At 35.4% G+C, this 23,361-nt stretch overlaps 1 protein-coding gene and 1 long non-coding RNA gene across 4 annotated transcripts in view; one reads left to right on the plus strand and one right to left on the minus strand.

The window, feature by feature from the left end:
* Positions 1–688: 688 nt before the first annotated feature.
* The window catches only part of SRP54 (signal recognition particle 54), a 41,563-nt gene continuing 18,890 nt past the window's right edge, over positions 689–23,361 (minus strand). For all 3 annotated transcript variants that reach the window (XM_082452178.1, XM_082452179.1, XM_082452180.1), the window contains 9 exons: positions 16,580–16,730; positions 15,353–15,501; positions 14,948–15,048; positions 14,355–14,441; positions 10,786–10,859; positions 10,467–10,575; positions 5,828–5,998; positions 2,571–2,666; positions 689–1,698 (listed from right to left, as the gene is read on the minus strand). In XM_082452178.1, the coding sequence (XP_082308304.1) occupies positions 1,607–1,698; positions 2,571–2,666; positions 5,828–5,998; positions 10,467–10,575; positions 10,786–10,859; positions 14,355–14,441; positions 14,948–15,048; positions 15,353–15,501; positions 16,580–16,730 (1,030 nt within the window). In that variant the 3' untranslated portion in view covers positions 689–1,606. The remainder of the gene's footprint in view (positions 1,699–2,570; positions 2,667–5,827; positions 5,999–10,466; positions 10,576–10,785; positions 10,860–14,354; positions 14,442–14,947; positions 15,049–15,352; positions 15,502–16,579; positions 16,731–23,361) is intronic.
* LOC309656165 lies at positions 20,303–23,225 on the plus strand. The gene is made up of 2 exons (XR_014261195.1): positions 20,303–21,280; positions 21,325–23,225. It is a non-coding gene; the product is annotated as an uncharacterized lncRNA (long non-coding RNA).

The raw sequence follows: 23,361 nt of genomic DNA on the forward strand, positions 1-23,361 counted from the left end.
CACCCAAAAATACTAACAACAATGCCCAAAGCCATAAAGTTTGGCCAAGTGCCTCATTTCCTTTTTTGGTCAAAATGAAAAAGTGGTACCCTGAGGATAGAAATCACAAAAATGCATGCCCAGAAAAGGTGGTATGCATCAGTTTAATAAGAAACTAATTTGGAGAACAGTATTTTCTCCATTGTCAAATTTCTGTAGCTGGACCTTGTGATGACATTTCTGCAGAATGCAAGATACGTAATTTTTACAGGGTATACAAATATTCTATAGGGATATTAAAGTTTTTGGCTGGTGAAAATGATTTGGTGGTATATAAAATCTTTGCCCAAATAAACAAGAAAATCGGTTGCATTCTCTATGTAATTATTTTCTGAAGATACTTTGGATTTTAAGACCCTTTTAAAACACTTGAGTTATAAAAAATTAATACTATAAAAACTAGCTATTTCTTTCACTCTCTTCTACTTCTACAAATCAATTCTTTGCTGAATATCAGTTAGTCCTAGTTCAAAATCAGTTCACCCTAGTTCAAAATAAACTGTTATACCATATCTATTATCTTCACGATGTCAATAATGAGTAGGTACAATAATTATTCTAGTATTTTAAATTAATTCCATAACTTACTGAAAAGCCATTGTCCTAATTGAACTGTGCAGCAATCCAAAGTAACCAACAACCAAGTCAATCTTGTCATGGTCTCGTTATTTTTAATATATAATAGTGACAGCCTAATATTTGCAGTTATATTCCCATTAGGAGGTCTATACATTAGCTATTATCATCAAAGTATATCAATTTCTTCAAGCAGATTTTTGGTATGTAAGAAACATAACAAAATTGGCTTCTCAAGAAAATCAAATATTGCCATTAAGGCTTCAAAAATATGAGGTAAAAAAAATGCAAGTTATATACAAAACATTAAATTGTGAACTGTAACCAAATTCACAATTTCAATTTAAATGGCAGACCTAAGATTTTCTACGGCAAAATTATCTTGATTATTCCAAGTTAAACAAAAATTCCTAATACTAATGGTTAGGTTACTCTATCATATGTCCCAATAAAGGTATACTTATGAGAATAGTTTTACATATTAGCTCCTCTGTCTGCCTTTTAACATGATACACTGATAATTTTAAGCCATAAAGAAAGTTAACAACCCCTTAACTTATAACGACTTTGAAGTTTATTTTACAGCACTTTTATTGAGACATCATGTAACTACTGACCAGGACTGTTTACAAATGCAATGCTTGGCCTTTGAGACAATTAAAAACTTTTAAGTATCAATACTAAAATTTTACATCATGATCTGCTTAACTTAAGAAGTGTTATGATGGCTGAAAACTAACAGAAGAAACTCTAAAGCAAAAATATAATGATTTCCACAAAAACCATATATTCCTCCCTTATATGAAAGGGAGGGAGGGAAAAAGGAAGGAAGGAAAAAGAAAAGGAGGGGGAAAAAAGATGAGGAGAGAAAGAAAAGGCGCAAGACAGACAAGAAAAATACTTTTTTTTCCCATTTGCAAAAAGGAGGGAAACACTGAGGTCTCAGCAAACAATGTAATCAACTGAGTCAGTTTATATTAAGGCATCTTCTTTACATGTTATTGAATCCCATCATGCCTTTCATATTGCCAGCAGCACCCTGTTGAAACTGCCTCATCATTGACTGAAGTCCTGCCATACCACCTAGAGTGAGAGTAGAATAAAATCAGATAATTATTAAACACAACTTGAAACATTTGTTACTTTTGCCTAATAAGTACCTGAACTTCTAAAAAATATACTGGGTTCTGACTGCATCAGCCTTAAAGTACATACAAATTTGTATTATAACCAGTATACTCATCTATAAAAGAGAATGAATAACTTACCTCATCACATTATGAGAAATACATACTACATGAAGAGATCTTAGAACAGTACCTGTCACACAGTAGGGAGTCAGTAAATCTAAACAAAAATTTTTTTCCTGGGAAGTCTGAGTCTTGTAAATAGTAATAATTTGGGGCAGGGATCGGGGGTAGTTATTTCATAGGACTTAAAGTAAGAAAACAATTCACCATTATTGAACATCTACTCTATGCCCAGAACTGTACTAAATGCTTTCCTATCTATTAGCTCATTTAATCATCATAATTTCCTGACGAGCTATTGCCTGTGATTTTACAGAAGGGGAAAGTGAGGTTCAGAAAGTTTAAGGAACTTTTTATAGGTTACATGGTAAAAGTGGAACTGGGTTTTCAAAATCGTTATATAGTTCCAAAGTCTCATCAATGAAACTATCCAGATTCTAAACTAAGGCAAAAGGTCACCAGAACAAGCATTAACAAAAGATGATTAAGTAGCTTGCTCAAAAATCACAAACAGCAGTAGAGGAGTGAATAAAACTTCAGCTTATACAGCACTGTTACAACCATTCAACTTAGAAGTTAGATGGCCCTTTTACTTACATCATACATTGTTTGAACAGATTTTCATATCACAACAAAAGACTTATTAAAACTCAACCCTTATAAACTAAACCAAGTATTAGCAACTGGCAACAACTTTGTATTTACCCATGTGATGAAGAACTCTAGGATCCATCATTTTGGCCATTTGTTGATTCAATTTTGCCATCTGTGACTGGCTCACATTCTTAGACATGTCACCACCTGAAAAAAAAAAGGTTTTGAGGCAATATAGACTGTAATATAATCAGGGTATCATAGAAATTGAGTAAATATAAAGAAAAAAACCTATAATCTTATCACTCTAATACAATGATTTCTATTTGTACATATTCCCTTCTACTCTTTATCCCAATTACATACATATTTTTGAGAAAGAACAAGTGAAATTCAATATTAAGGGACTTTCTTTTTTTTTTTAATTATTTTATTTATTTATTTTTGGCTGTGTTGGGTCTTCGTTGCTGCGCTCGGGTTTTCTCTAGTTGCGGCGAGCGGGAGCTACTCTTCGTTGCGGTGCATGGGCTTCTCATTGCGGTGGCTTCTCTTGTTGCAGAGCACGGGCTCTAGGTGCATGGGCACAGTAATTGTGGCTTGCGGACTCTAGAGTGCAGGCTCAGTGGTTGTGGTGCACGGGCTTAGGTGCTCCGTGGCATGTGGGATCTTCCCGGACCAGGGCTCGAACCTGTGTCCCCTGCTTTGGCAAGCGGATTCTTAACCACTGCACCACCAGGGAAGCCCTAAGGAACTTTCTTAAGGACTACAATTTTTGTTAACGTTTTTACTTATATCTGTGAATGAGCCACTATAAGCAAAACCATATCCAGTGGTTATTAATAGTAAGCTATAACAATTGTTTAATAGTGACATGGTAGAATGCTGAACAAAAAACTTTATAGATATGGGTTAATTGGGAAAGAGAGTGGATTACTGATAAATGGATATGAAAGAATGAGTATGAGAGAACCTGAAGATGTGTATATCTAAGAAGCTATTATAAATAACAAAAAGCTCCAGAGAATAGAAAGAATAACGTAACTCCATTTATTAATGAATTTCTACACACTCAGTCGAAACTCCACAGTAAAAAGGCAGCCAATGAAAGAGATGCACACTGGGGCAGAAGCGATAAGAGCATCCTTTAGAGAGTAACTGCTGTGCTCTTAAGAGACAGAAAGCCAAAGACATCATTGATGCAATAGCAATGAATAAGTAGAGCTGCTTCAGCAAAACTATTTATTTCAAAGGAACATTAACTCTGGTACTTCTCAAGAACATTTGTGAAAATGCAAATCAAAGATGACCCTGATTCTCTGATCAAAGCTGGCTAATATGAATAAATTAAATGAATTAAGAACTATGAATGAAAGAAAATGTGTTTTTATAAAAGATGATAAAACCTGTAAAAAATGTTTCATAATTAATAAATTTGTGTAAGATGTGAATTCTACGACCACTGGTGATTTGTGGTAAGAGTTTTTGTCTCTGAGGACTTAAAACTTCAAAAAATTATTAAGACTTTGGTGTGACAAGGACGTGTACCATATCCACTGCCCACTTCACCTTGGTTGTGTCTTTATTGAGCAGTTAATGCTTAGACAAGATCTGACCAACAGATCTGCAGTAGTTCTATCAAGAACAGTCAGGGTCATTTGGGAAAGATGTTAAACTGACTTAATGTGTTTATAAATCACTATCTGAAATAGTATGTGACGTTAGGAATTATAACCAATTTTAAATTTGTTTGCCTAACTTTTCCCCCTTGTCACAAAAAAGAAAATAGGATATAGCAGGCAAGGAAAATAAGGAAACTGTCAAAGACAAAACGTGATAAAAACTTATGTAAATACCCATCTTTTTTAGAAAGCTATTCAGTGGTATTATTCATCTTTGGAGTTTGCCTAATCAGTATTTCTTAAATAATTCATCTTAATAGTGTTTATGATATAGAAAAAAACTTTAAAGAGAGGGCTAGGACAGTTGATTTTAACCCTTTGGAAAAACAAACTTACCTTTTTACCTTAGACAATACACAGCAAAATAAATTCTAGGTGGGATAAAGAGTCTAAAACCTAAAAAAAAACCAACAACAAGTAGAAGAAAATATAGGTGACTACTGTGATATCAACATGGGGAAGGCTTTTATGAGTATAAAAGAAACCAAACTAAAAGGCCTGGCTGCATTAAAAATGAAAACTACAGGCACTTCCTTGGTGGTCCAGTGGTTAAGAATCCGCCTTCCAAGGCAGGGGATGTGGGTTTGATCCCTGGTCGGGGAACTAAGATCCCACATGCTGCGGAGCAACTAAGCCTGCATGCTGCAGCTACTGAGCCTGCATGCTCTGGAGTCTGCGCGCCACAACAAAGAGACTGCGTGCTGCAATGAAAGACCCCGCGTGCTTCAACGAAGATCCTGCATACCGCAACTAAGACCTGATGCAGCCAAATAAATAAATTAGTTAATTAATTTAAAAAAATAAAAACTTCATTTTTAATTAAAAATATAAATAAAAATGAAAGGCAAATGAAATTTTGGGAAAAATATTTGCAGATATAGTCCAAGAATTTTAAAGAGTTATTACAAAGCAATAAGGAAAAAAATAAAACAAATGGACAAGTAACCTAAGTAAGAGGGGATTCACCAAGAAAATTCAAACCAATAAATGTACGAAGAAATGTTAAACGTGAGTAATCGAAAAAACATATTGAAAAACATTTGACCATTAAATTGGAAATACTGAATTATTACAAAATTTATTCTGCATCTACTATATTTCTGATCAAAACAGACAAAATCCCTGGCCTCACGGAAGACTGCACAGAAACTGATACAAGAACTGATACTGATATGAAATCAACCTAAACATCCAACAAAGATGCATTGTGCTAAACAAAGATACATGCGTAACTGGAATAGTACTCAGTGGTTAAAAGTTATATTCTGAAGAATATCTGACAATATGGAAAAAAAGTCATGATGTTTGAAAAGAAAAAACACTAGTTATATCAAATGTTATTTGCAATAAGACCCATGGGACTCTCTGGGGAGTAAAGGTAATGGGTGTTTTAAATTTTTTTCTTATATTTCCTTATATTCTCTAAATTTTCTTTAATATATGCTATAATGTCACAAAAATAAAGTCATTAAGTGTGATTTTTTTAAATATTAGCATTTATTACCTTGAATCTGAAAACAGATAAATCACAGATTGCATTATAAATCCTGGAAGTACTTGAATATAACATGAAATTCAGCAGTATATTTTCTAATACTGGCAGTACTCCCTGGCTTTAATTTTTAGTTTCTCAACCTCTTTCTTTCCTTTCAGTGTGTCAACTAATGATGAGCTTGTTATTTTTCTTACCTTTGAAAAGTCCTTTGATACCTCCCATCTTTTTTACCATCTGTGCAAATTTGGTATATTGTGTCAAAAGTTCTTGTACATCTCTCGTTGACACACCTGATCCTCTTGCTACTCTTTGGATTCTTCCTGGTTGCTTACTAAAAACCTTGGCACCATCAGTACTGTCAAGTTCTGTAGGCAAGGGTCAATAACTTTCTCGTACACACAATTAACATTCATTGTCAAAGCAGTTACATGCAAATATCTTACACACAGAAAATACAGTGGTCAAACCACCAACCAGATTTAACAAATGTTGTTATCATCTGCTGTGTGTCTGCATCTGGTTTTTAAAAAATAAGCATGGAATATATTCAAAAGAATATTTATAATATCCATAAGCTATAAAAACAATAAAACAAATACGCATCTACTCACCCTACAGTTTAAGTAAAATAGAACATTCTGAAAATTTTTCTTTGAAAAAATTTTCTTTGTCCACCCTTTCTATATCTCATATCCAACTGCTCCTCAGAGTATATGCCAGAGGTATAAGGTATATTTCAAAAAGGAACAAAAGTGCTCACCTTAGCTCTAAATAACTATTATCCTTTAAATCATAAATTTAGGCATATAAGCAAGTAGAAGTAGGTAGGTTCTATCTATAATCAGCAGAATAATTGTATTATTTCCTATATAATCAAGTAATTACTACTAGTCTTTTAATGCTTTCTGTAACATAAAGAATGAGTTAATTCCTTCCAGTGTTTTGATAACTCTTAGAATACGAGGTACATTTCTTATGGCATTAGTTGCATGCAATCTCAGGAACAAAATTTCTATTATGTTTGCATTCTCTCCACAATATCCCCCAATAAGTGATCACCTAACTTTGATTTAACGACCCCAGGAGAGATGACCCACTATCCAAAATAAGTCAATCTATGCCATTCTAATATCTGTAATTATGGAAAATCTTTTCACATATTAAAATGAAATATGTTTGCCTGACATTCCTTCCTATTTTGCATAGATGTCTCCTTGCCAGGCACAAAGAATAAGGCTTTCAAATTATTTGAGAGCCATGATGACTCCTGTGAATTTTCTCCAGGTGACAAATATCCAACTCTTTTGACTGTTCCTCTTATAACATGGTTTAGCACCCCATTTACCATGCTGATTTCCTAACTACATTTTCTAATTTGTCTATGCCCTCTAAGCATATTGTCCAGAAGTGAACTGAAATCCAGGGGAAGACTAATTACTCATGTAATACAAATAAAGATCAAATTATCTCATAATAAACTTATAGTCCGTTAAAACCTCTAAATCCGTTTCATAAATGCAGCTTTTAAGCCACATCTTCATGATAAAACATTTAGAAATGTGTATCATATTCCTTCCAAGAGCTCAAATGGAGTGAGAGAAAGAAGACAGCGAATAACAGCACATCCTGGCAAGCAACAGGACACAGTTAAGCAAAAAGCAGAAGGGGACATAATTCAAAGAAGAAAGGAAGTCAGGAAAGGCTCCATGCTGGTGGTTTCTCTTTAACTGTGTAGTCCTGAAGGACAAGTATAAGTAAAGAAGAGAAAGGAGCAAGGGATATTCTAGGAAGCAGAACATGGATTCCTAGAATAAATGAAAACAGTTTTGTGTAGAAGGAACAAAGCATGGATAAGAGCTGAGAGATTTAAGAGGTTATAAAAGTAAGTAAGGACAAAATTATAACAGAACTTGTACACCAGGCTTAGGAGTTGGGAATTCATCACGAGGACAACGTAGAGCCACTGAAAGATTTCGATCCCAGAACTGTTATGTTTAGAAAGATTATTCTTGTGGCAGTGAGGAAGGCAGATTAAAAGAGTGAAAAAAGAGAAAGGGAAATGTCAGGAGGCTACTGTAGCAATCCAGGTAAGGAATGATGAGTGTATGAACTAATGCAGGGGATACAGAGACAAAGAGGAGAGAGAAGATATGAGAAATATTTAGGAAGTATAACTCACTAAGTCTAAGGTGATGTTAAGGTTTCTATATTGTACCTGAAGTGATGAAATACTGATACAAATGGACTGAGATAAGTTAAATATGTATATATATTGTAATACCTAGAGCAACCACTAAGAAAGCTACTCAAAGAAACAAACTCAAAAACATACAGATACATTAAAATAGAATAATAAATAATGTTCAAACAATCCATAGGAAAGTAGAAAAGAGAAAACAGAAGAAAAAAAATCAGAGTGAACAAACAGAACAAAAGATAAAATGGCAGAACTAAATCCTAATATATGAATAATATATCAGTTAAAAGATTATCAGAATTATTAAAAAAGAAACAACATAACATGTTGTTAATATGAAACTCACTTCAAATATAATGATACAGGTAGGTTAAAGGTAAAAGGATAGAAAAAGATATACAATACAAACAACTAATTAAAAGAAAGCTGGAGTGGTTGCATTAATATCAGATAAAGTGGAGCAGGACAAAGGAGAACATTACATACGTAATGATAAAAGGGTCAGGTCAATTCACTAAGAAGACATAACAATCCTAAATGTGTATGCACCCAACAAAAGAGCTTCAAAATACACGAAGCAAAACTGACACAACTGAAAGGAGAAAAGTTAGGCATCTCAATACCTCTATACCCATGATCAATAGAATGACTAGATAGTAAATCTAAGTTGACCCCAGTTTCTAGCTTGGGTGACTGAATAGATAGATGGAAGTGTCACTCACCAAAGCAGAAGCACTACATTTTTGACCTGATGTACCTCAGAAAACTCTCAGACATGTAATAGAGATGTCTGTCCACCATTCAGTGAGCACCTAGACAGGAAGTGATCCAGAGTATAGACTCTCAAGCCAGAAGCCCAGCCTCTCCATTCCCTAACTAGTGACCTTTGGCAGATTACTCAACTTCCCTGTATCCTAATCTGTAACAGCTAGATTGGATTTTGACCCCAGAATTGTCCCTTAAGAGTTGTTGTGGGTTAAAATATGTAAAGTGCTCAGGACAGTACCTAGGGCAGAATAAACACTCTAGATACGGCTGCAGTTATTAATTCTACATGTAAAACTTTTAATAGTGTTGAAGATACAGAGATGAGAGAGGAACATTATTTGGGTTACTATGAAGGCCTAGAGATCAGGAAAGATGTAGAGACTACAAAAAATAATCAGGCAGTAGACAAAGCATAGATGTGGATAAATTATTCAAAACTGAGCAGAATGATAAGAAACACTAGCTGAGGACAGAACCCTGTAGCATATATTCATTCAAGAGGTTGGGTGAGGATGAGACCAGTGAAAGAGACTAAGTGAACAAGAAAGGTATGTGTAGTTCCCTGGTGGCCTAGTTGTTAGGATTCCGGGCTTTCACTGCCGTGGCCCCAGTTCAATCCCTGATCCGGGAACTGAGATCCTGCAAGCCACACAGCACAGCCAAAAACACAAACAAACAAAACAAAACAAAACAAAAAAACAAACAAAAAAAAAACAAGAAAGGTAAGGGTAAAATGGGGAGATGGTATAATGGAAACCAAGAAAAAAAGGTGATTAACATCCAATGTTGTAAAGGTCAAGAAAAGAACTGAAGAGTATCCATTAGAGTAGACCAGTAGAAGGTTACTGAAAATCTTTGTATGATTTATTTCACAGTAATGGTGGGGAGAGAAGTCAGATTTCAGTAGTTTGGGAACATAAACCATTCTTTTAAGAAGCCTGACTGAAAAGAGAGACAGAGTAAAAGCATACGGGAGAAGTAAAGCCTAGAAAATGTGAAACTGTGAACTTAAGAAAGAATGTTTATATATTGATGGGGGGAAAAAGTCAGTAGGTAAGGAGAGACTGCAGATATAGGAGAGGATTTTACTGATGGAGAGAGGTCCTTGAAAAAGCTTTAAGAATGGTTTGTGGCTGTCACAACCTCATAGGTAAATCAGCCAAAGGCTGAAAGAATTCAATGTCAAAAGCCTGTATTTCTTTGTAAATAAGAACAGAGATCAAGAGTAGAAGGCCTACAAAAGGGTGATAAATGTTTGGCATGCCTGCTGGGTTGAATCAGAAAGGGTGCTAAAAAAACTGGGAAAAAGATAAAGAGGTCATGGGTCTAGAAATGTTCATGGGCTGAGGACCTGAAAGTACAGGAGAGAGGGATAATGTAGGATTAGAGATAGAGCAGTGTACTTGAGAAGACCGAAACCTTGAGTTACAGAGCAAAGTAAGCTGGTAAACACTGCATAAACTATCTCTCTCTTACAGATTCCCAATTCATGTTAGCATATTAGAGCTCTGAGGAGACATACAATAAATAAACTTACTATAGTTTTTTTTTTTTTAACTCAGCATTCCCCCAAATTTATTTGACTACAGAACTCCCCTTTTAAGTTATTTCTATCAACACCATAAAGAACTTGTGTTCTCTCCACAGAACTCATTTGGAGAAGCACTATACTAGACATTTCTCTCAATGAGGAGGTCAACCCAGTAATCACAACCCTTTGAGCAAGAGCTTTCAAGCAGCTAGAAATCTCCCTAACAATAATCTTTCAGCCTAAATTTTCCCCATCTTGTCCACAAGAACATAGTTAAACTCTCAACTTGCTGATATTCAGAACATTGTCCTCCAAGTCAAATAATCTACCACCTTACCTTGATCATTCATACTATCCATTATTGTCATTAATTTCTTTAGCCTTGCCATTGACTCTTGCTCATTTCCTTTGCTCATAAAATCTGTTCCGAAACCAGGGATCATCCCCTAAAAGATATATTAAACATAAAATCAATAATAGCTTGAGATTAATTGTTCAGAATGTTCACATTTAACCAATGGCTTTAATGTTGATACTAAGTTTTAAAAGTATCTATTTTTACCCAAATATTAAAATAATTAAAGCAAGTGTATCTCTTCTTAGAAATTTTAACAAAAACAAAAGAGGTTAGAAAAAATCTTTTTAGTATAACTAACCAAGATCTGACTGAAGGGGCCCATTTTCATGATATTTTGAAATTGTTCATACATGTCTCGCAACGTAAACTGACCTGAAATACAATATAAATGATGCAGATATATTAGAGAATGAACATTTCCAGTCAATAAAACTAATACTTCCCTTAATCATGGGCTCATCTTGAAGCACACGTATAAAATATCCAATCAATAAATATTCACTGAGCAGTTACTACACACAAGATCACAGGATGAATACAGCGGAGACAGATAGAGCCTATCCTAGAGAAGCTCACATTCTATCAGAGAAAATGGACATAAATACAGGAAATGTGAAAACAAAGGAGACAAACTATACCTACTAGGATAACTGAAATTAAAAAGTCTGACAACACCAAAAGTTAAAGAGAATGTAGAACAAGCAGAACTCTCATATACTGCTGATGAGAATTATAAAATGGGCAAAAGCACTTTAGAAGATTATTTGGAGTTTCTTACACAGCTTAGCTGTCCATGAACTGGAAAATGGATAGACTCTGGATGAAATACTACTCTCAGCAATAAAAGAACAGGCTACAGGTTTCCCTGGTGGCACAGTGGTTAAGAATCTACCTGCCAATGCAGGGCACACGGGTTCAAGCCCTGGTCCAGGAAGATCCCACATGCCGCAGAGCAACTGAGCCCAAGCACCACAACTATTGAGCCTGCGCTCTAGAGCCCGCGAGCCACAACTACTGAGCTCACGGGCCACAACTACCGAAGCCCACGCGTGTAGAGCCCGTGCTCTGCAACGAGAAGCCAGTGCAATGAGAAGCCCATGCACTGTAACGAAGAGTAGTCCCCCTCACCACAACTAGAGAAAGCCCGTGTGCAGTAACGAAGACCCAATGCAGCCAAAAGTAAATAAAATAAATAAATTAAAAAAAAAAAAAAAAGAACAGGCTACAGGTGAGTACAACCACCTGGATAAATATCAAAAATATTATGCTGAGTCAAAGAAACCATGTGGGAAAAAAGATACACTCTAGGATTCCTATAATATGAAGTATTTACTGGGAAGGGGAATAAGCAAACTTTCTAGAGTAATGGAAATGTTCTATTTTCTGATGGAGTGTAGATTACTGTGCATTTGTCAAAGTTGACTGAATGATATTCTTAGAATCTGAGCATTTCATTATTATGTAAATTCAGTTAAGGAGAAAAACAGAAAGAACAAGACAAAGGAGAAAGATTATTTTCTATTTTTGTCCTAAGATATAAACAAAAATGGTGTTTGGTTTTAGGCATTCTGAATTTGAAGTAGCAGTACAATATCTTAAAAGAAATGTTATAGCTGGCAGCTAGAAATGCAGAATAAAACAGTGGTAGAGAAGGTTAAGGCTAAAATACATATTACAGAAATGACAATTGAAGCTATGATAAATATAAGAAATCCACTGTCATGGAACCCAAGTGAAGAGTTTGAAAATATAAAAGGCAGATAACACTGTTAAATATTGGGAGCCAAGAGGAAAGAGAAAGGTCACTACATTTGGAAATTAGGAGGCCCTTGGTGATATCAGAAATGAGTAGAATGTTAGAAGCAGAAGCAAAATGCAGAGATATAAAGAGAGACCTAGGAGTCAGAAAGCAGACTGACTAGGAACATATTACCCAGTTTAGTGTGGTAGTAGAAGCAGTGGTTGGGCTATGTATGATAGAGGAAGGCAGGGGGAAAGAATCAGGCAATAAAGGATAGATTCATTCATTCAACAAATATTTACTAAAGACTTACTAAGTGCCAGAAATTGTACTAGGTACTGTGAACATAAAAGAGGAAGAACACAGCTATGAAACCTACCTTCACTTTCCAGCAGGGAAGACAGACATCAAATCATTGTGATGACTCATACAGCAATTACAGGATCCAGTGGAAACATACAGTAGGGGGTTCTAACTTAGCCTAAGGCTAAGGTAGAATGTCCCTGAAGCACATTTAAGGAAAGACTTGAAGTATGAGTAGGAGTTAGCCAGTTTGGCTGGGATAAAGAAGCACAGAAGTAGGAAGAAGAGAGGATAACTATCTAACAGGCAGAGGGACCAGCAAGGGCAAAGGCAGAGACAGCAGCGTACATCTGAGAAACTGACAGAAATTCAGCATGACCAGCACACAGAATGCTAAAAACAACAGTGTCAAAACATGACTCGGAAGATGTGGGTTAGATAGTGGAGTCATTCAAAAATACTCTAAGGGAAATGGGAAGCTACTGAAAGATTTTAAGAAAGGTAATAGGATCAAATTTGCATTTCTGAAAGATCATTTCGGCTGAAGTATAAAAAACTGATCCAAGGGGAAGAGTCCAAAAAACTGGAATATCTGTTAAAAGACAGAATAAACAATCTGGATAAGAGATGAACTTGCATAGTTGCTGGAAAGTAGGGGATGGAATGGAGATAATCAGGAGGTAGAATCACTAGGACTAACGACTGATGGGAAAAGGACTGGGCAGAGTGAGGAAGAGATGAGTTGATGACAACATCCAAGTTTCTGACTTTGGCAACAAGACAATGATGTTAAATTCATAGATGATAACATTGGGGTGGGAGGTTAGGGTGCGAAGACAAGGATAAACTGAACTAAACGTCTAAGGAAGATCTAAGCATCGAAACATACAGATATGAGCCTGAAGCTCCAGAGAAAGAAGATGGCCTAGAATGATCCCTGGAAAACATCAACATTTGAGAAGTAAAGGCATAGGCACCTGACAAGATGAATGAGAAGGAGCAAAGAGGCAGGATAGTATGCGGCCATGGAAATTAAGAGTAATATCATTTTGAGAAAAACAGAAATCGTCAGTAATATGTTAAATGCTTCTGACATGCTGGACATTTTACATATATCAGCTAATTTAATCTTCACAACTCTATGAAGAAGATACTTAGTATTATCTACTTTTTACACATAAGAAAATTGAGGTTAAGTAATTTGAACATGATTTTTTTTCAATTTAATTAATTAATTAATTAATTTGGCTTCACTCCGCGGCATGTGGAACTTCCCAGACCAGGGATCGAACTCGCACCCCCTGCAGTGGAAGCGTGGAGTCTTAACCACTGGACCACCAGGGTAGTCCGAGGTTAAGTAATTTGAAAAAGTCACATGCTAGGTTAAAAAACTTGAGCTCTTAATCACGTTTCAGTAGGAGTTGTCTTCAATGTGAGTAAAGAAAACATGTGTGGGTATTTAATCTCATTCTTTTAAATTTCTTTTTATATGTTTTATTACATATAAATATAAAATTTATAAGTAAACAAACAAATCAGAAGAGAGTATTCTAACGTACTTTTAACCTGTTTTACTCCAAGGAACCCAATGTAAGCTTCAATTTTAATCTTAATGCAATTTGATTACAAGAAAGAAAATAAAAACACTCCATTCTACAATTGCTTAGATGCCTGAGATTTAAAATGATTTGTATATAAATCTAAAACAGTAAACATTTGAAGAATTGACTTTAATGGACGTATCATTTCAAACAAATTATAGCTTTATCAAAAGAAATCCAGGTAAGTCATCTGAGAGCAAATGCTTTTTGCTACTCATATACCATGTTTCAACTTCTCTATAAGTGCTTCATTGTCATCCAACTTCAACTCGTTGACTTTATCTATCAGTCCTTCAATGTCACCCATACCTATAAGACCCAAAAAAGTAAAATTAATAACTAATAGTGTATCTGTTTTACATTATGCAAAATGCATGCACATACATAATAAGCCTGTGAGATAGGCAGCTCAGATATTTCTACTGCACTTCACAGGTGAAAAATTGAAGCTAGAGGTTAAGTGACAAAGCAGGAACTGCGGCCCGGGGTTTAATTCCAAATTCCATGCTCTCGAACACCTGGAGACATTATGAAAGTTTTGCTGCCATTATCACTGCTATTACTACAACAACATGCTTCTGGTATTGAGCTCTAAAACTTTTCCAAGCAACTTTCCATCTAATAGCTCATTTTACCACTCTAACTACAGGAAGCAGATAACCACCGTCCTTATTTTGCAGGTAAAGAAGATAAATCATAGAAGAAAATGATTTTCCTGAGCTAGTTAGTGAGAGGGCAGAATTAAAATCCTAATCTGTCCTAAAAATTCACACTATTTCTTGAAGATTTTTCTATATCCCCACCACTGTACACACCAAGAAGTTTGCTGATGAAAGGCTGTGTTTTGAAAGGTTCAAAGTCATCTATATGTTCCCCTGTACCAATGAAAATAATTGGACTTTTTGTGGCAGCAACTCTGCAAAGAAAAAGAAAACACAAAATAACCTCAAAAAGGAAAACAAATTTCTAGAAGATTTCAAAGGTAATTAGACAAAGGTACATAGCTCAAGTTTCTTTTCACTAGCTAAAGAACTACATCAGAGGTACTCCAAAATTCTGTTGGAATATATTTTAAATGATTAAACATATTGGAATATATTGGAATATATTTTAAATGATTAATAAGAAAGCCATAAATACACACACACACACACACACACACACACACACACACACACACTAAGCCCAAGACACAGGACAATAACATCAATGATACTTACGCACTGAGTGCACCACCTCCTTTAGCATGACCATCAAGTTTTGTCACTATTACTGAGGCTACATCTACTTTATCTTTAAAAGCCTTAGCCTGGGCTTCACAAGCCTGCCCAATGGAGGCATCCATCACATAAACAATGTTATCGGGTTGCTAGAAAATTTAAATAGAAAAGATATATATTTTTACTGACCTTAAGCAAATTTCATCATTAGAAGCTATAAAAAATATTTATTATAATTATTCAATCAATCAGTATTTACTGAGGGAGTACTATGTATTGGGCACCATTTATGTCCTCAGTCAAAGAGATGAATAAGAAAATCCTTGTCCTTGTGGGGCCTACATTCTAGTCACTGGAGACAGATAAAAAAATAGGCAAATAAATATTTCAGATGTACAACAATTAAAATGGAACAGAGAAAATCAGTTTTGAGGTGTGGGAGGCTTCTTTTTGTAGGGTGGTCAGGGAAGACCTGTCTGGAGGTAACATTTGAGCTGAGGCCTGAATAAAGAGGAAAAAGTTAAGCAACGATCTAGAGGAATCACACTCTAGACAAATGGAATAAAAACAGTAAATCAGAGAAAAAAAGTAGAAGAGTGTGCGCTGAAACCAAAATAAAGGACAGATGAGGACATTTCCCTTAGGTCTGCTCACCTAGGTCAAAATAATGGCACAGCTAAACAAAACAAAACAACGTATTAGTATTAATCATTAACCAAAGAATTACTGCCAACACCTCAATGGCAAAACATGGGTTCATAATATGTGCTATAGATTACCTATAAACCACTTATTCTTCCCAAGTTATTTCCATCACAATTTTAAAGAGACACTAAATGATGATTAATATTTTTAAATGCTTCATTTTAAAAGTCTTTCAAAATTCACCTAAAGCAAATGTTTTTAATTTAATTTAAATAATTTACAGAAAGGAAATTCAACAGCTATTAAAGGCTAATTCTCATTTTTTTTGCTTGTTACTTTTTCTTATACATACTAATAAGATGATTAAGTGAGAAAGGAAACATTTCAATACTCATGAAAATTTCATATTAATGTACAGAAGATTAAGTCCTTATCATACAGATAAAGGAGCCCAAAATAAAAATAAATTACTTGGAATCTGTCTTACAGGCAAAAAATAATTTATATGGTTCATAAACTCAATCAGGGTTTATAATTAACTTAACCAAAGTCTTAATAATGTTGTTAAATTAAGCTACTTACTATAGCATTAGCAACTTGAAGCATTTCTTCAAACAAAGAGTCTTCTTGTTTATGGCGGCCACTTGTATCAACAATAATAATTTCAAAATTTTCATTTTTGAATTTCTCCACTCCTTCAGAGGCAATGATGACAGGATCCATTTCTGTATAGCTATTTAACATGGAAAAATGACTTAGCAGCAAAACTTCCAAATACAAAAAATTTGGAAATTGTTAGTGCACGCTTAATCTACTCTGAAAAAGTCATAATGATCACAATGTCAATTTAGAATTATAAAATCTAATACGTATTAAATATAACAACCGACTTCTAGAGCAGCATGAAGCAGTAACCAGTTTTCCAATTACAAAATCCTGTATGATTCTTTTTTTTTTTAAATAAATTTATTTATTTATTTATTATTGGCTGCGTTGGGTCTTGGTTGCTATACGCAGGCTTTCTCTAGTTGCAGTGAGCGGGGACTACTCTTCGTCTCGGTGCGCGGGCTTCTCATTGTGGTGGCTTCTCTTGTTGCAGAGCACGGGCTCTAGGCATGCAGGCTTCAGTAGTTGTGGCACACGGGCTTCAGCAGTTGTGGCGCACGGGCTTCAGCAGTTGTGGTGCACGGGCTTAGTTGCTCCGTGGCATATGGGATCTTCCCAGACCAGGGCTCGAAACCATGTCCCCTGCATTGGCAGGCGGATTCTTAAACACTGCGCCACCAGGGAAGCCAGAAATCCTGTATGATTCTGCTGCATATCTTTTCTGAATGAGCTGTGAACCCCTCAATTTTTTTTACATTTTCTTTAATAACTGAACTTGTATTACATAGTGTTTTAAACATACTTTCCCACTTAACACCCTTTTATAAGCATTTTTTTAAACATCTTTATTGGAGTATAATTGCTTTACAATGTTGTGTTAGTTTCTGCTGTATAGCAAAGTGAATCAGCTATACATATACATATATCCCCATATCCCCTCCCTCTTGAATCTCCCTCCCACCCTCCCTATCCCACCCATCTAGGTGGTCACAAAACACGGAGCTGATCTCCCTGTGCTATGCAGCTGCTTCCCACTAGCTATCTATTTTACATTTGGTAGTGTATATATGTCAATGCCACTCTCTCACTTCGTCCCAGCTTACCCTTCCCGCGCCCCATGTCCTCAAGTCCATTCTCTACGTCTGCGTCTTTATTCCTGTCCTGCCCCTAGGTTCATCAGAACCTTTTTTTTTTTTAGATTCCATGTATCTGTGTTAGCATATGTTATTTGTTTTTCTCTTTCTGAGTTACCTCACTCTGTATGACAGACTCTAAGTCCATTCACCTCACTACAAATAACTCAATTTCGTTTCTTTTTAAGGCTGAGTAACATTCCATTGTATATATGTGCCACATCTTCTTTATCGATTCATCTGTCGATGGACACTTAGGTTGCTTCCATGTCCTGGCTACTGTAAACAGTGCTACAATGAACACTGGAGTACATGTGTCTTTTTTAATTATGGTTTTCTCAGGGTATATGCCCAGTAGTGGGATTGCTGTGTCATATGGTAGTTCTATTTTTAGTTTTTTAAGGAACCTCCATACTGTTCTCCATAGTGGCTGTATCAATTTACATTCCCACCAAGAGTACAGAAGGGTTCCCTTTTCTCCACTGCCTCTCAAGTATTGATTGTTTGTAGATTTTTTGATGATGGCCATTCTGACCGGTGTGAGGTGATACCTCATTGTAGTTTTGATTTGCATTTCTCTAATGATTAGAAATGTTGAGCATCCTTTCATATGTTTGTTGGCAATCTGTATATCTTCTTTGGAGAAATGTCTTTTTAGGTCTTCTGCCCATTTTTTGATTGGATTGTTTGTTTTTTTGATATTGAGCTCCATGAGCTGTTTGTATGTTTTGGAGATTAATCCTTTATCCATTGCTTCGTTTGCAAGTATTTTCTCCCATTCTGAGGGTTGTCTTTTCACCTCCTTTATGGTGTCCTTTGCTGTGAAAAGCTTTTAAGTTTCATTAGGTCCCATTTGTTTATTTTTGTTTTTATTTCCATTTCTCTAGGAGGTGGGTCAAATAGGATCTTGCTGTGATTTATGTCATAGAGTGTTATGCCTATGTTTTCCTCTAAGAGTTTGATAGTGTCTGGTCTTACATTTAGGTCTTTAATCCATTTTGAGTTTATTTTTGTGTACGGTGTTAAGAAGTGTTCTAATTTCATTCTTTTACATATAGCTGTCCAGTATTCCCAGCACCACTTATTGAAGAGGCTGTCTTTTCTCCATTGTATATTCTTGCCTCCTTTATCATAGATAAAGTGACCATATGTGCGTGGGTTTAACTCTGGGCTTTCTATTCTGTTCCACTGATCTATATTTCTGTTTCTTCTGCCAGTACCATACTGTCTTGATTACTGTAGCTTTGCAGTACAGTGTGAACTCAGGGAGCCTGATTTCTCCAGCTCCGTTTTTCTTTCTCAAGATTGCTTTGGCTATTCGGGGTCTTTTGTGTTTCCATATAAATTGTGAAATTTTTTCTTCTAGTTCTGTGACAAATGCCATTGGTAGTTTGATAGGAATTGCACTGAATCTGTAGATTGCTTTGGGTATTATAGTCATTTTCACAATGTTGATTCTTCCAATCCAAGAACATGGATTGTATTGTCTTTAATTTCTTTCATCAGTGCCTTATAGTTTTCTGTATACAGGTCTTTTGTCTCCTTAGGTGGGTTTATTCCTAGGTATTTTATTCTTTTTGTTGCAACGGTAAATGGGAGTGTTTCCTTAATTTCTCTTTCAGATTTTTCATCATTAGTGTATAGGAATGCAAGAGATTTCTGTGCATTAATTTTGTATCCTGCTACTTTACCAAATTCATTGATTAGCTCTAGCAGTTTTCTGGTAGCATCTTTAGGATTCTCTATGTATAGTATCATGTCATCTGCAAACAGTGAGAGTTTTACTTCTTCTTCTCCAATTTGGATTCCTTTTATTTCTTTTTCTCCTGTTTGCCGTGGCTAAAACTTCCAAAACTATGTTGAATAATAATGGTGAGAGTCGGCAACCTTGTCTTGTTCCTGATCTTAGAGGATACGGTTTCAGTTTTTCATCATTGAGAAAAACGTTGGCTGTGGGTTTGTCATATATGGCCTTTATTATGTTGAGGGAGGTTCCCTCTATGCCTACCTTCTGGGGAGTTTTTATCATAAATGGGTGTTGAATTTTGTTGAAAGCTTTTTCTGCATCTATTGAGATTATCATATGGTTTTTATCCTTCAATTTGTTAATATGGTGTATCATATTGATTGATTTGTATATATTGAAGAATCCTTGCATTCCTGGGTTAAACCCCACTTGATCATGGTGTATGATACTTTTAATGTATTGTTGGATTCTGTTTGCTAGTATTTTGTTGAGGATTTTTGCATCTATGTTCATCAGTGATATTGGTCTATAGTTTTCTTTTTCTGTGACATCTTTGTCTGCTTTTGGTATCAGGGTGATGGTGGCCTCAAAGAATGAGTTTAGGGTTCCTCCCTCTGCTATATTTTGGAATAGTTTGAGAAGGATAGGTGTTAGCTCTTCTCTAAATGTTTGATAGAATTCTCCTGTGAAGCCATCTGGTCCTGGACTTTTGTTTGTTGGAAGATTTTTAATTTCAGTCTCAATTTCATTACTTGTGATAGGTCTGTTTATATTTTCTAATTCTTCCTGGTTCAGTCTTGGAAAATTGTTATTTGTTGTTAATCATTGTTTGTTTGCTCTTTAGTTCTTCTAGTTCCTTGTTAAACGTTTCATGTATTTCCTCCATTCTGTTTCCAAGATTTTGGATCATCTTTACTATCATTACTCTGAATTCTTTTTCAGGTAGACTGCCTATTTCCTCTTCATTTGTTTGATCTGGTGGGTTTTTACCTTGCTCCTTCATCTGCTGCATATTTCTCTGTCTTCTCATTTTGTTTAACTTACTGTGTTTGGGGATGTATCTTGGCAATTATAAATAATGCTGCTATGAACACTGGGGTACATTATCTTTTCGAATTAGTGGGGGTTTTTTTCGAATGTATACCCAGGAGTGGAACTTCTGGGTCATATGGTAGTTCTACTTTTAGTTTTTTGAGAAACCTCCATACCGTTTTCCGCAGCGGCTGCACCAATTCACATTCTTACCAACAGTGTACAAGGATTCCCTTTTCTCCACATCCTCGCCAACATTTGTCTTTTGTATTCTTTTTGATGATAGCCATCCTTTTGTAAGCATTTTATAAAATCATTAAATATTCTTGTAAAACATGACTTTTAAGTTATATAGCATTCTATCAGATGGCTATGCTATCATTTATTAAATAAATGCCCTACTGTTGGCCATTTAAGGTTTTCCAATTTCTTGGTCTTAAAACTATAGCCAAAATGAATAGTAAGTAACGTTGTTTCTTTGAAATTGTTATGATATACTCCTACAAGTTGAATTTGGATCAAACGGTCTGATCATTTAGGCTTTTGGTTTTTAAAAGGAAAATGTCCGTCACAAAACTTTAATTTCATTCCTATTTTACTACATTTTCACAATCCTCAAAACTCTATTTAATTTGGGACTTCCCTGGTGGTCCACTGGCTAAGACTCTGAGCTCCCAACACAGGGCGCCTGGGTTCGATCCCTGGTCGAGGAACTGGATCGCACATGCATGCCATAACTAAGAGTTCACATGCCACAACTAAGAAGTCCACATGCTGCAACTAAGAAGCCAGCATGCCAAAACTAAGAGTCCACATGCTGCAACTAAAAGATCCTGCACACCACAACGAAGATCCTGTGTGCCACAACTAAGACCCAGCACAGCCAAAATAAAAAATAAATAAGTAAATATTAAAAACAAAAAACCCAAAATTCTATTGAACTTGAAAATCAAGAAACAAGATCTCATTTTAATTTGCCTTCTTTTGATTAGTGGCAACTTTTGATATAGTTTAATACTGTCAAATGAAAAGACATATAATGTTAACAAAAAGTTTCCCCCTAAATTAACAACAAAAATCAAGTAGAAATACACTTAATAAGAATATATGTGAGCCTTAAATGAAGAAAAGGATTATACTTAAGGACAAAATTTTTTAACAAAAAAGACATAGCAGGTTCCTGAATGGAACTATACACGTATAGTAAAGATGTCAGTTCTCCCCTAAATTAATTGGTTTCACTGTAGTTCTAATCACAACTTTAGGGAGATTTTTCTTCCTAGAACTTGATTAAAAAAATCTAAAATTTACCCAGGAAAATAAGCAGGTGAAAGAAGCAATAAATGTTGAAAAAGAAGACAAAAATTAGCATTACCAGCTATTTAAAAATATGATTAAGAAGGACTTCCCTGGTGGCACAGTGTTTGAGAATCCACCTGCCAACGCAGGGGACATGGGTTCTATCCCTGGTCCGGGAAGATCCCACATACCACAGAGCAACTAAGCCCATGTACCACAACTACTTAGCCTGCGCTCTAGAGCCTGCGAACCACAACTACTGAAGCCCATGTGCCTAGAGCCCATGCTCCGCAACAAGGGAAGCCACCGCAATGAAAAGCCCGTGCACCACAATGAAAAGCCCTCACACCACAACGAAAAGTAGCCCCCAATCGCCGCAACTAGAGAAAGTCCGTGCGCAGCAACAAAGACCCAACGCATGCAAAAAAAAAAAAAAAAAAGATAAAGATACTATTAAAATAAAACTTACAGATGTGGAAAGAAATATTAACAAAGATGTTCATAAGAAGGGGATTGATTAATTATACACATGCATACAATGGAATACAATGATGTCATAAAAAAGAATTATCTTAAACAGTATATTGCCCAGAATTATTAAGATCCCATTTTTAAGTAAACATTTTAATGAAGTATAACATATATGTGGAAAAGCTGTACAATTATAAACTTGGTGAATTTTCACAAAGCAAACACACCCAGATCAAGAAAACAACATAATTAGCACCTCACTCCCTCCCAAGAGTAATAACTACCTTGTCATAAGATCCCATTTTTAATCAACTGTATAGTGGTACGTTTACATACAAAAAATGCACTATTTTAATTGTTCCTTTTAACGAGCTTTGACAAATTTACACAACCCATATATAACCACTACCAAAGCAATCAAGGTACAAAGCACATAAGAGTCCATTTCAGTTAAAACTTATCTATGTATGTCTGTGTATTTGTTTATATAGACACTGAAAAAAGCACAGATGGACATGCTACAAGCTGATAATTGGGAAGTGAAACTGTTAGTGCTTTCACTTCTTTAAAATTTTTAATTAAAATAGTGTTTCTTTTAAAAAGAATGATACTATAACAAACATATCTACCACCCCCCCAATAAATGCTAATATGTAAATTTAATATTGGAGATACAGTTCAAGTCCTCCCCCCAGCCCCATTCATTTCATCTCTTCTGGAGGAAACAATGACCGCTAATACTTTACTCCATATACGTAGTATGTTTTTAAAGTTTACATAAGCAAAGGAGAGATTATTTAATAAACGGTACTGAGAATACTGGTTAAAAATCAATGCTCTGGCTTTGGCTGATAGTTCAAGTAATTATCAGCTAAATTATATCATTTGCAAATTGTGAACCCTAAAGGTAGAGCTGTTTATTATCCCTTGATTTTTAAATCTATGTGAGAAAAAGTTCTTATCCTAAAAATAAAATTCCTAACATTATTCTTTAATCTACTTGCTAGACATTATCATAAAAAAATAACTAAAAGAGGGAATTCCTTGGTGGTCCAGTGGTTAGGACTCCACGCTTT

The sequence above is a fragment of the Balaenoptera physalus genome, assembly GCF_965194825.1.
Source record: "Balaenoptera physalus genome assembly, chromosome: 2".
In the NCBI taxonomy this organism is placed as follows: Eukaryota; Metazoa; Chordata; class Mammalia; order Artiodactyla; family Balaenopteridae; genus Balaenoptera; species Balaenoptera physalus.